A 14,032-nucleotide genomic window follows, 5' to 3' on the forward strand; every position below is an offset into this window, starting at 1 on the left:
AGCATATGACATCATGCTCAGCAATAAAATCTGGGTGAAAGAAGAAGGGGAAGCATTTTGAGATCTGGCATTTATTTTCCCAAGTAACTGTTACATGTGATGGAGCTTGGCTTTCCTGAAGATGGGTGAACACCTGCCTGCCATAGGCAGTGGCAAATGTATTCCTCATTTTGCTTTGCTTGCACATGTGGCTTTTCCTTTACCTATTAAACTGCCTTTATCTCAACCCACTACTTTTCTCACTTTTGCCCTCTGATTCTCTTCCTCATCCACTGGAGGGGACTGAGCAAGCAGCTGCATGGTGCTTACCTGCCTACCCTAACCCACAATAGTACAAGAGATAACTCTGTAACTGCAGATATTCACAGAATGCTATCATCTCAAAAGTATAGTCTAACCTTAATGCTTTAGCAAGCGACAAAGTTGGACTGTGTCAGAGTGCTGCATGTTTTTGCTTTGGTCTTTCTGATGAGCAAACCTCTGTGAGCACTTTTAAAGCTTTGTAGGATATTTTTTTGAACCACAGAATATGAACAGAGGCAATTTTCAATTCTGTGTCTCTAACCAAATACAAAGCTTTCTGAGATTTAAATAACACATTTTCAAAAAGGCCTCAGCCCAGGCTTTGAAGTTCTGTACATAATTTCATAAGCGCAATCATTTGCACAACAAACTATTAGCAGCTATCTGAACTTGAAGACCAGTAACTGACCACAACTCAATAGGGTGTGTTTATTTTTAAAACCAGCTGCAGGCAATTAATTTGTCATCTTTTTTCCTGGTGCTGGCTTCTACCTACTCATTTATACAACTCTAATTACCTGAAGCCCATTTCTGAAAATTTGGCTCTGAAAATATAGGGTCCTAACTCTTAAAAAAAAAAAAAAAAAAGAAAAATGAAAGAAAGAAAGAAAAAGAAAAACCCATCCAAAATTGCAACTATGTTATCAGAGCTTCACTGGGATTATGACAGAAAGTATACCCAATCTTCTCGGCATACAATTATCTCAAAGTCATGTTTTTTCTAATTGAAGAGATCCATCATTCCTTCTCTCTCCCCATTTTGATCATCCTGCCCATCATTTATAGAGTAAAAGAAATATATCATAATGTAAATTTGAAAGGCAGGGGGAAAGAAGAGTATTCTAGAATTCTGATTATGTAATAGGATGCTTCTTGTTGTAATCTATTTTATACTTGCTATAAAATATAAATACATCCCCTCAGTGTTCATGGCTGACTTAATTCTTTTCTTTTCTTTAGGACAGAGAATGGGGATATGTTTTCACTTAAAATTACTAATTTATACCAAGTTCCCTTTGTATACCCTGCCTTCTCTTACATCAGCAGAGCAAGGATAACAGACTAGCATACTCCAGTTGAAACCAGAGTACACATTACAGCTTCTTCCTGCCTTAATGGCTCACTCTGTAGTACACGCTACAATAAATAAACCCAGTAGGATTATGTAAGGGCACTGAGAAATTTAACAACAGATTCCTTTGCTGTTGTTTTATTCTTAGGTTTTAAAAGTTTCCAATGTTACCAATGAAAAGCCTCCTCATAAAAGGTGGCATGTGAGAATTTTGCTTTTTATATTTGTTAAAGAGTTCCTATTGACTTTGCTATACTTGCAAGTAAAAAGATTTTCTTCCTCTGACTGCCTGATGTATAACCTCAGTCTGGAAGCTCTACATCCATCTGTGTATTGCTAGTAACCAACACACACCAAAAAAAAAAAAAAAAGAGAAATTTCAGATTATTCAGTGAAATATTTACTGACTCTGCTTTAAAAGGTGAAAGACGAAATAGAAACTTGTTACATTGAATACAAGATGTAAACATGGTACTGAAAATACTCAGGGAGCAGACCTGATAAGTGGATGCCATTTTCATACTTACTTTTCAAAGTCAATCAAATGTTAAGAATTCTTCTAATAGCGCTTATAGTGCATTAGATATTTTAAAATGTCAAACCACTGAAACTCATAACCTATGTTTTCAAATAAGCATAATTTTTAAAATGCCTAATATGTATCATAGGTGTGACATTTATTTTGGTTTTTGTATTACTTGGACTTTGGTAGCCTACCTCTTATTTAGGACAAACACTGACTTTACAATTAGAGTGTTGTCTGAACATGGCCTGCTTGATTAGTTTTTAATTTCTGTATTTTCTCATAGCATAAATCTGTATTAAATGAGTTTTTCAATGCTGACATTTAAACTAACACTAGCAGAAATAAATATTTATTAGCTTTTGAATTTGACTTGCAAACGCATTGTTAATCCTGTGTGGCAACAGTTTAACAAATCTTTTTAATAGACATTGAGCCTTTCTCTTGTTTTGAGTAAAGAACCTATCAAGAAGAAATATAAAATGTAGATTAAAAGGTATGTATCAATTTTTGATGGGTTTGTTTACAACGTTTCTTTGCCTTTCCATGCCTTGCTACAATCCACTTACTTGTCAAGCATTCCCTTGTGGGTTGAGAAAAGATCATAGTATCATCAAATTCACAGTTTAAGATATAGTTAATATTCTGCTGAGTCTTGAACTCATCCTGGACTGTAAATTCCTGTTAGTCTTTGGAGTATAGTATCATTTTCCTTCCCTCCCCAAGATACAAAGAAACAACCCTCTAATATACAGATGTATCACAGAATTTTCATTAATGAATTATAGGCACTGAAAGCTACCTGGTTTTCTGCTTTTTTGCAGCAAACAGTCTGGAACACTTGTTGGTCTATAGGTTAATGAATGTGACAGCTTTCTTTTCATTCATTACTAAATTGCATTCTAACTGTTCCTATTTGCCAATGCAACAGTGATTACTGGGATAATATTTTTCCCTTTCTTGTTAACTGGAATAAGTATTGTGGTGTATAACTGATTTTGTGTCAGTGGTGAAAAATAACTTGCATGCTGTATTTTGCAGCATAAGCCACCTCTAGGGAAGCCAAGAAGAAGCATTCTTCATGAAAAGGGCTGCCTTATAGCTTGAGCCAAATATCTGATTCAGTTTTCACTGGCTCTGTTACACACAGAGACCTGTTCCTGGAGCAGATCTTGTAGACCTTGGAAATGCCACAGAGCAGGTCAATACAGATATAAAGAATTTTCCAAGACACTTACTCGTCCTCTCAGCAGTCCTTAAAGTGTGTGTCTAATTTCCCATTGAAGCACTGTTTTGAGCCTAAATACTTTGTTGCACCTGAGTCACAAACCCAAGCACATTCAGCTACGTTCAATAGCATTGTAATACTCAATCATACTAGTACACAACTGGCCTTTTTGCCACGTTTATCAATTCACTCATTCTCAAAAGCACATTTCAAAACCCAGTGATCACTAACAATGGTAGCTTCAGCCAATTCATTTTCCACATCTGCAAACTTACAGCTTCATCACATGGGTGCACAGAACTGGTATTTTTTGAATGCTGTCATGTAAACGTAGAGAAGTTTGTAGCACAGCACTGTGAAGTGACAAGGTGTACTTAATGTGAAATCAGAGATGGCTAAAAGCTCTAATAAGATATTTTATATAAAATAAGAAGCTATTTTCAGGGGAAAGAAGAATGAATGACAGACTGTGTGCAGAGACATTACCTTTTCATTCCTGCAGTTGTTTAGACCCATGTTATTCATGGAGGGCAATTTTCCATCAACACCATGTGGCTGCTGTTGCTGCTGCTGCTCCCTTTGGATCTGCTCTCTCATTTTCCGAGCCTCCTGAATGGCTTTCATTACTGTGTCCTGGTCCCCAAATAGGGCAGGTGAATTAAGACTGGAAAGGATGTCTACAAACAGAGAATACACTTTATTTAGGTAATTATCCAAATTAAAATCCAGCACTCAGCTATCACACTGTTAAAGCTGCAACCAACTAACATCTGCAAAAAGAGGAGGAGTGGCAATTGTCTGTTTGAAGGCTGATTTAATCTACAGAATTGATTAATAAGCCTGTGCACTTTTTTTGCTGTTATACGTACAAGAACAAATGTCTTTTATTAAAGCTCTGAATTTGTTAGATTTGTGTACTTATTAACTGTCCACTATATAGAAAAATAAACAATAATTAAAAACAAACAGAAAAAAACCAATGAGAACCCACACACAAAATACAGAACCACAAAACAAAGAGGCTAAGGCTTGGAATTCTCTTTTAAAGATAATTTTAATATTCTTGTGACTTCATTGAAGTTCAGCTGAGTAAAATATAGCAAATTCAATCTCAAAGGACATGAATTCCTTTAAAATAATAATTAAAATATTAAGATTAAAGGAATCAAGTGGTTAATTTAAGACTGAGGTCTAGACAAGCAGAGATCTGTGTTGCACAGAAGGAACTGTGATGTTTTCTTGCTGGGTAAAATTTCAAGTGTTCTGAACTGATTCAGGAACTTAGAGCCATTTTAGAGCCTAAATAAGTTGGGGACCATATTTGCATGACTTAATGAGAGTTAGACTCTCAATCACCTAAATTTATTGTAAAAATGGAGCAAAAGCTCAGACATTCTTTGCTGCTTTTGACAATGTTTCACTGGCTTTTTATACACATAAAGATCGAGAGAAAATGTTTTTATGACTTCACATGAAAAATATTCACACCTTAGGAGTATCTTCTCTCATCATTCATTTGGAATGGTCTATGACTTCAAACTGATATGCCACTTTCTAATGTTAGTGCAGAGATAGCTGGAAACAGACAGGTAGAATACATAGATAGCTGAAAATATCTTTCAGAGATCTTGATGTTCCCAAGTGTTTTGGGATGAAACAAATAATAATTTTTATGTATTTAATGTATGTATTTAACATATCAGTTCATTATTCACAAGTGTTTCTATATATTTTGCAAGTACACTTGAGCAACAGATTGTGAATAAGTGGTCTGCAGTAAGTATTTTGTCACTGTTAAAATTTACTATTTGAACTTTCAGGATGATCATCTATATTTTACAGCTCTTGATTCTGGTTCTTGACTGGTTAACACAGACTTCATACATAGCTTTTAGTGCAATTTTGGTTCATTACTTAATAAGCTTTATTTCTTAATTAAAGAATCTTGAACACAGGTAAAATTTTCCCCATTTGCAACCATATGAATTCACAAAATCTTGACAGATGGGTAATAAATAATAAAAATATGAACAAATAATAAAATAAATAATAAAATAGACTGACTGTATTGAAGCTTTGCTGATTTTGTTGCCTAACCCTGGATCAATAAAGTGCTTGAGGACCTCTTTATTTTAAGGTATGTTACACTATGGCAATGCTTGTACACTGATCGCCTGAGCTATTATGTATGTCCGGTATCCACTCAGGCTCTAGGTGCATGCAAAGACATTTGTTTAGTCCAGAGGTCAAAATTCAATGTATACACCAAACTGAAGTTTTGGGAGAAGATATTCATACAAACCTCTTTTACAAATTTCATGTACATATTTCTGTTTTATTCTGTGCATGTATTTGTATGCATGTGCATCTCTTCCATTACACAGCTATTTGCTGTATTTCTTATAGATACATATTGCTGCTGCATCATACTTGTTTCTTTTGCAAACCCCTGAAATTCAAGTGCTCTTCAAAAATCTTTCCTGCCTTTTTTTTTCCCCTTCCAATTTTAAACAGAAATGTATGCCCAAGTATATACCTAATTCAGAAGAAAGTGTGCTTAAGATGAGAATTCATGTAGAAAATTTGACAGTTTTCTCCTTTCCCCAGGACAGATTAGTTACCTAAAGAGGATCCTCTTCCCAGAGATCCACCAAGTGGGCTGGGGATGCCACTCTTGTTCGTCACTGTCACTGGACTGCTTTTACTAGCTGGGAAGAGGTTCTGTGTTGGAGATGTTGGGGATTTGACAGGTTCAGCTGTTTTGGGTCGGGCTGAAAGATTCAGTGGCTGGGCTGCTTCATCCTGCAAGAGTTTAATGTAAATAATCATTACCAAAAGACAAATGAACACATCATTTTGCAGGCAGCAGTTACTTTACACCTCGAAGACAATACCACATTCTCTAGCAATAATAACAAAAGAAGCTAATTATCAGCCTTCTTTAAGATTCAACGAAAGGAAATCTCATTAATTTCTCTGTGTTATGCTTCTATTTACATTAACTATGTGGCTGAATCGTTCTTTTTGCCAAATTAAAATTTGAATTAGCTCACATTACAGCTTAATTTCCTAATGTGTTTTCAGAGATCTAAATTAACCTAGGGCATTTACAAAGAATTATTTAAAATTTCCAGCAGCTCAGTAATGCTTTTGCATTGGTTCTATTTGAAAAGTTCCTGGCACCATAAAAATAAGTTATGTAGCTTATTTTTAACTGTATTAGAAACTAAGGATTCAGAAGTACTTCTATGAAAGAATCATTTGGAAACCACGACAGTTCTTTGGCCCACAATTAATGCTGCTGCTAACTTGCACATTCCATACATCTTATTTTGAGTGCATGTTTTGTGTAGTAAAATAATCTATACTGCTCCCTCATGACAGCAGATAAGAATTCAGATTCTTGACTTACTATGGTAATGAATGCATACAATATGCATTTCAAAATATATTATCTTTTCTACTCTTTTATAATATTTTATTATTCAAACATGTCATGTATTTTTGACATTGTATATTTATCTAAAAATCAAGACTTTTTTTCACATAAATGCTATTCTCCTTCTTGTTTGATACTTCTGTAATTATTTCTGTATTCTGTAGTTATTTCTGCTGCATTCAACCTTTAGTGTACTTGTGTGTTTATTTGCATAAAGACAAGGAATATTTTTTAAGGATATGTAAATTGAGTATCACAATTTTTATATCTTTTGATACTTTTCATATGCAATTAGGGAAGAAATTCTCTTTGACAGATAACTGGTTTCAGTGCTATGGGAGAATAAGTCCATCTAAGAAATATTTTAACCTTTGGAAGATGATTCATTCTAGCAACTAATTGCTTTGATCAGTACAGATATTCACAATATAACCTTCCCATTCTCTGATTGTGTTCATTTGCCTAGTATGTTAAGCAAGACAAAGCACTTGGAAAGCTGTGAAACTGGTTTTCTGTAATTAAAAAGCCCAGTAAGATAGATCTCTCATTTAAAATATGCCCAAAGCAGAATTATGCTGGATATAAGAGAATCTTGTCCATATTTTAAAACACTGCACTGATCACTTCAAAGCTTAGAAATGTATGTGAGAGTACAGTAACACACTACGTTATCTCAGTTCTTCCACTTACAATGGTGACATAGCAAGGCACATCTGATCATACACAATGTATTAAACAGGACAATGTAACAAACGGGTGTTTATAATGGCATTGTTCCCCATAAAGCTGCATGACATTTTTAGTCTTCATGACCTTGCAATGCGCACAACTGCCCACACCTGTTCAAAGTCCAAGTGAAAGCAGAAACTCAAAGGCACAAGGGACATAGTCCCTTCTTCTGCTTCGTGGCCATGTTTACATGCAAGCCGTTTCCTTGCAGACACAAAGTGGCTTCCATAAATTTCTGTGAGAGTTCAGAGCCCCTCTCAGACTATGAAATTCGCATAGACTAGATGTTGTGAGCATGTACATATACAAACATAGGCTACCATGTTCCATTTCTAAATAATTTCCTGTATGGTACTGATAGAATCTTGTGAAAAAAACCCTCTGACCACTGCCAGAACCTGTTTCTTTGTACTTCATAGACAGCAGTCTCCTTTCTGTGAGAAAACCAAAAAGCTGGAAAACATTCTAGCCATGGCCTTTAAAAAAAAGCTATAATTACTTTTTGAAAGATCTGACTGCTGTAAAATAATTCCATTCGTTCTATAAATATTGCTTGTAGTTTATACAAACAAATGTTTAGAACCAGAAAAAAGTTAGAGGATATGTTAAGCAATTCATGCCCATCATCATGTCTTATAAAGGTAACAACTTGCAAAGACATCATATAGGTACTGCTTCTATATTAATTAATTTCTCCAGTAGCCATTGGTATCTGTCCACATGGAACACTTGCAGTTTATCTTCAATATCAGTGCCATGCTTAAGAAAAATAAAAATAAAAAGGCTTTTTTTTTTTAATCCATTCAAGTTAAATTATTTAGGGAAACCCCAAAAAATTTGCATGTGGTCAAGGATGTAATAGGAGTCAAATGGCCACAAACCTGGAATGGTATTGGCCTTGGTTCAAGGAGATATGTGCTTGACTTTAACTAGGGAAAATTTTACTCGTATAGTAAAGGTTTGGTTTGGTGTAGATCCATTTGGCTCACTCATTTATGAAATTATTTTTTCACATTAAACTAGTCAGTAGTGTTTCTCAATTCCATAAACCACTGGTGTTAGGTATCACTACACCAGGTCAACTTTGCTGAAAAACCTGGGCTTTGCTTTCGGTGGCTTCTGTATTGACCATAACAAACTCTGCATATGTGGTAAATTTCACTGACTGCTCTCAAGCCTGGCATTAGATTACAAGAGGTAAAATATTAGACTAATACACAGCTACAGTTAAGTAAAGTGAACGCTTTGCTAAATAAATGTTAGATCTGGCCATAATGGAATAGTTTTTTATTTATTAGTACTCTCAGCCTAGCAAAAAAGTGTCATGGAAATTTATCAGCCCAGAGAGAAATATCTCCTCACCCACACTTTACCCTGATGATTGATGATAATGAACAAGCGAATGATATTTTACTCTCATGTCAAAAAATTAAAAAAATGAAACCCTCACCTCAAGTGAGTAAAACCTTCCCAGGCTGATTTGAGGTGAAGGACTGTGTGCCTGTAAGATGTTAGCAGCTAGCAAAATAAAGCATTCTCTCTCTCTGCACAAAGATACTCTATGCCTTCTTTTGGTCTGTTTTCATGGTTCTGCATTTAAAGCGCTATCTTTTTTTACAGTCTGAAGTAAATTGTTTCTGAGAATGTTTGGTCTCCTGAAATTCAGAACAACCACGGGAGAACACATCAATATAGGTCAGTCACTTCCACCCAAAGGTACAAGCTGCACCACAGATTTGAAGCTGCTGGCAAATACCATGTTGTAGCTGCCTGGTTCCAAGCAAGTGAGAATAAGCAGACACAAGCATTCAGCAATGGTGCAAAACCAACAAGGAGCAGCCCAGTTGTCAGCAGCTGTGTGAAATCAGCACAAGTCAAATCAATCTGCAGTGACACAATGTTTTCCTCAGAGTCCTGACTTACATCTTACTTTTATGTGAGGCTTTTTCCAAAACTGCAAAATAAGTACAGCTAGAGGTTTGCAAAATAATTAGAAGATATAGAGTCTCTCTTTTGCCCTAACAATATAAGCCAGGACTGTATTTTAAGATACTCAAAAGTTCAATGTGAAACAATTCATTAAACTGACACCATTCATGCACATTACTAGTTTACAAACTGAGATCTTGAAAATATCACATTTTATTGATGAATCCGTTGTGCTGCCTGTGGTAGGAAGAGGGATGCTTGGCATTTTTTAAAGCAAGAAGTGAATTTTTATCTTCCCTTCTCTACACTGATCATACAGCACTAAAACTGAACATTTTATTTGAATACTGAAGAACTTGCACACAGTTCAACTTCCAACTGTAAAACAATTCAACACACCATGTAATTTCAGCATTCTTTTTAGACATTAACTTTTTTCTTTGCTGAAAAATACCTTAACTTGAGTTACCGGGCTGGTCCCTCTCTTCTCATTTTTCATCCCAGTGGGTGAGAGTGCCCCAGTCGAATTTGGTGGCTGTGGTGTAGATGGCATTTTGGCTCCAGGAGAAACCTGCATGCTTGCCAGCTGAGCTGCATACAGTTGCTGGAAGACAAGAAGATATACAATATATTCCTGCAAAACTCCTAAAAAAAGAGAGGAAGCTGGAAATGTACATAATTTTTATGGCTCCGCTTTCTCTTCTCTTAAAGAAATTAGAGATTTAATTTTTTTTTAGCACTTTCTTGTTTGTGGCTTTTCTCTTCTTGCTACTTTCAAAAAGAAAAAAAACCACACCGAAAAAAACCAAACCCAACCCACCAAACAAACAAAAAAACCCCACACAAAACAAGCAGACTGTAAAACTCCCATATGCCAATAGCTTTTTCACTTAATTTGACTTTTTTGCTTATTCTTTTCAGTCTTTCTTGCAATGATGGTCATAGTAATGAGCAGAAGTTTATACTATGCCCAACTGTTATAAATAAAATTGGCCACATTATAAGGCTACTTATGAAAAGGAGATATAAACCCCTGTCAGAAACAACAATGCTTCAGGTCTTTTTTTCCTATCCCAAAATTGCCCATCAACTCAAGAACGTCTGCTGGGAGCTGACATAGGAATGATTTGCTACCAAATGGTGATTCTGCATCATCACTGGAGGTCTTTAGGAGGAGACTTGATGGGGTGCTTGGTGCCACGGTTTAGTTGATTAGATGGAGTTGGTTGATGGGTTGGACATGCTGATCTCGAAGGTCTCTTCCAACCTGGTCTATTCTATTCTATTCTATTCTATTCTATTCTATTCTATTCTATTCTATTCTATTCTATCTCTAGGCTGCAGTGACGGTTGAAATAGACAACAGAGTATGTCTCCATCTTAATGTACAGTGATGGTTATAACTTCTATAAATGCTAATAAGGAATGTAGGCCTTAAAAATTCATGTAAATAATGCTGAAAACACAAAAAATATCCTCATGGAACTTTTCAAAAAGTTTCACTAAAGCATAATAAAATACTTGTATATGAAAACAAACTGTTCCTACCAATCTAAAGTGTTTACTGAACAAAAACAAATAGGTTTAATTTCTTTCCAGTGACCACATTTAAACCCTCACCTTGAATGAGCATTAGCAATAATTCTTCTACCATAAACAGGGAAGATCCTAATCCCTCTTCTACATATAAAGCTATATAAACTTTGCCTTATTAGCAAAAAGAAAAAAAAAAAAAGCCAGGTGGTTTATATGTAATTTCCAACATTACTATCATTCAGATGGACAAATAAAAAAAATTACAGTAATCAAAAGCAGACCTTTCAGCACATGTAATTAAATGAAAGCTTAATAAAGAATAATTTGCAAGAGCCAGATGTGCTTATGTCATAATTGTTGCTTTCTTTGGAACAATTTTTCTAATATAACAAGCCTCCACAGAAATGAAAGTTACACAATACTATAAACTCAGTGACTCAGTGGCTAGACAAATGCGTGAAGGAAAGGCAGAGCCAGAACTCTGAGCGACAAATGGAAACTCTTGTTTGTTTGTTTGTTTGTTTCCTGCCACCCCTTTTCAACAGCACACAGAGGCTATAAAAGGATAAGAGATTAATATTTTGAAAACAATGGGTTTAAATATTTTTGCTAAATACTATTTTTTCCTGCACTGGAAAAACAGGAAAAAAAGAAAATAGAAATTAAATCCTAGCTTTTAGTGATATTCTCGAGACCGCAAACAAACCATTACATACAATTCTAAGTGGGTTTTTTTTTTTTCCCCTCTAGTACTAGGATCTTTTAGCATATTCTTTGAGTCACTCTATGCTTGCTTAGGAGAATGCTCTACTTATATGGGTGAGAAGTGTATTTCTTAAACTTCTAAAAGCCTGCACATTTTCAGCTTAGAAATAATCTGCACTGTGCTATGAAAGAGAAGATACAATAACTTTAATAGAATTTAAAGACTTTGTCTATTAAAATACTTTTCCTTTCCTACTTAAATATTAGAAACCTGTTCAGTGTCTACTTCAACTATCTGGGGGAGATGATTTAAATTTTACTAAAAGTAGACTAAAATTTTAATACTTGATGTAGTACATACTGCTTTGCAAAATTTGAGTCAAGATAAATGTTTACCAGTTACCATCATGGTTGAAACGGACTTGGCTTAGGGAAAATTAATTTCATTTATTGACAATCACAATAGAGTTGTATGGTGAGAGACAGACAAAAACTACAATCCTCTGTTCTTGTCATTTTCCCAGGCTCAGCTTTACTCCTTCACTGATGATTCCTGCACCTCCATGCCTCCAACTGGCTGCCAACAGGGCTGTTCCTCATTTTCCCCTCACCCCTGACTGTCTGTGTGCCATTTTGCCCTTTCTGGAGGTGCCACCAGCATGGCTGCTGGGCTCTGAGGTGCCCTTTGGGGGAGCTGCTGACTAACCAGCTGAAACTGGCTGGGCCATCTTCTTCCAGCAGCCACTCCACAGCACCCACAAACACACACACACATACACACACACTGCAAACACCTACACACCAACATTGGGCATTCACAGCTTACAGCCCTGCTAACAAAAACAAGTAGGCAAAGGTGTCTTCATCATCCCTAAAAGCTACAGCCCATAGTGCAGCTGTATATTGACTGGGTAGCTCAGGATCAACACAAAGAGAGACATGACACTGTTTGGAGGAGGGCTCCTCAGTGACCTGGTGCTCTGCCTCTCACCATGACTGGAAACTGAAATATCCACAGCAGTTTAAGGGTCACAGAGACAGCAATAAAAATGAGTTGTTATAGTGACTAGGAGACTGCTTGATTTTGGAAATGCAAACATTAAAAGCAGAATAAAATTATAATTATCCACTACTTCTCTCCCAGTGTTTGAGGGCTGCACTGCAAGTAGCATGAAGAAATGTTTCTAAAGGGAGAAAAATAAAACAAAGGTTGTAATTTATATATTTGTGCTACTCCAAAGTCATAGTACTGGCTTTACACTGGCATTTCTATAAATTTGTATTACACCATAAAAGTAAAACTAAGTAATAGTAATTAGCTTTCTGGTTCACTTAGACTTTAAAACAAAGATGTCCACAAATGACTGCAAATCCTGTGCTAGCAGCATTACCATGTGGTGTTGGAGGCTGTATAACTTCTTATAAATACCAGTTTGAATGGAAAAATATGTGCATGCCACTATTGCAAGGAGGAAAAATGATATTTTTGCAAATACCACTGTTGTGGCCCTTAATTAAAAATTAGACATTCAATAACTTCGAGAATTGATGATTTTTTAAAGAAGTTTTTTTAATAGTATAGCTTGGGTCTTGTTTTTTCAAAAGCTCACTAAGTTAGATCCTTACAATTCATCTCCCAGCATATAAGTGCTGCTCATCTTGAGTGATCCTGCAGAGTTAACAATTGTGAAAAACAGCTCACTAAGGCACATGAGCAAGGATGTAGTTTCACAGTTTTCAGAACCAGGTTTCTGACACTGAAGAGAGGGATTTTCAAATGCTACAGGTCTCACTTAAGGCAACGGCAAGAGAGAGCAGTTGTACTTGTATATACAAGAACAAAAAGGCAAAAAGACTCATAGAATCAAAGGTTGGAAAAGACGTCAGAGATCAAGTCCAACCTATCACCCAGCACCTCATGCCTAACTAAACCATGGCTTCAAGTGCCATGTCCAATCCCCTTTTGAATACCACCACCTCCCTGGGCAACACATTCCAATGGCCAATTACTCTTTCTCTGAAGAACTTTCTTCTCACCTCCAGCCTAAACTTCCCCTGGTGCAGCTTGAGTCTGTGTCCTCATGTTCTGGTGCTGGTTGCCTGGGAGAAGACACCAACACCCACCTGTCTACAGCCTCCTTTCAGGTAGTTGTAGACAGCAATAAGGTCTCCTCTGAGCCTCCTCTTCTCCAGGCTAAGCAACCCCAGCTCCCTCAGCCTCTCCTTGTAGGGCTTGTGCTCGAGAACTCTCACCAGCCTTGTTGCCCTTCTCTGGACACGTTCAAGTGTCTCAATGTCCTTCTTAAACTGAGGGGCCCAGAACTGGACACAGTACTCAAGGTGTGGCATAACCAGTGCTGAGTACAGGGGCCGAATGACTTCCCTGCTCCTGCTGGCCACACTATTCCTGATACAGCTGACTGCTTTGGAGAGGGGAATTTGGTCACAGCAGTGAGGATATAATTCAGTTGCTATTCTTTGCAGTAAGAAACTACAGCAAAGTGTAGCAGAAAATCAAAATGCAGGTGATGAAGGTTGGCCTTGCATGATGAATTGCAACAACTGTAC

At 36.4% G+C, this 14,032-nt stretch overlaps 1 protein-coding gene across 9 annotated transcripts in view; it reads right to left on the reverse strand.

Annotated features, from left to right (window-relative positions):
• Positions 1–14,032, reverse strand: part of SOX6 (SRY-box transcription factor 6) — a 356,106-nt gene that overhangs the window by 51,266 nt on the left and 290,808 nt on the right. For all 9 annotated transcript variants that reach the window (XM_054171552.1, XM_054171551.1, XM_054171548.1 and 6 more), the window contains 3 exons: positions 9,678–9,827; positions 5,748–5,928; positions 3,613–3,803 (listed from right to left, as the gene is read on the reverse strand). In XM_054171552.1, coding sequence (XP_054027527.1) covers positions 3,613–3,803; positions 5,748–5,928; positions 9,678–9,827 — 522 coding nt within the window. The remainder of the gene's footprint in view (positions 1–3,612; positions 3,804–5,747; positions 5,929–9,677; positions 9,828–14,032) is intronic.

Source organism: Dryobates pubescens, chromosome 22 (assembly GCF_014839835.1).
Source record: "Dryobates pubescens isolate bDryPub1 chromosome 22, bDryPub1.pri, whole genome shotgun sequence".
Lineage (NCBI taxonomy): Eukaryota > Metazoa > Chordata > Aves > Piciformes > Picidae > Dryobates > Dryobates pubescens.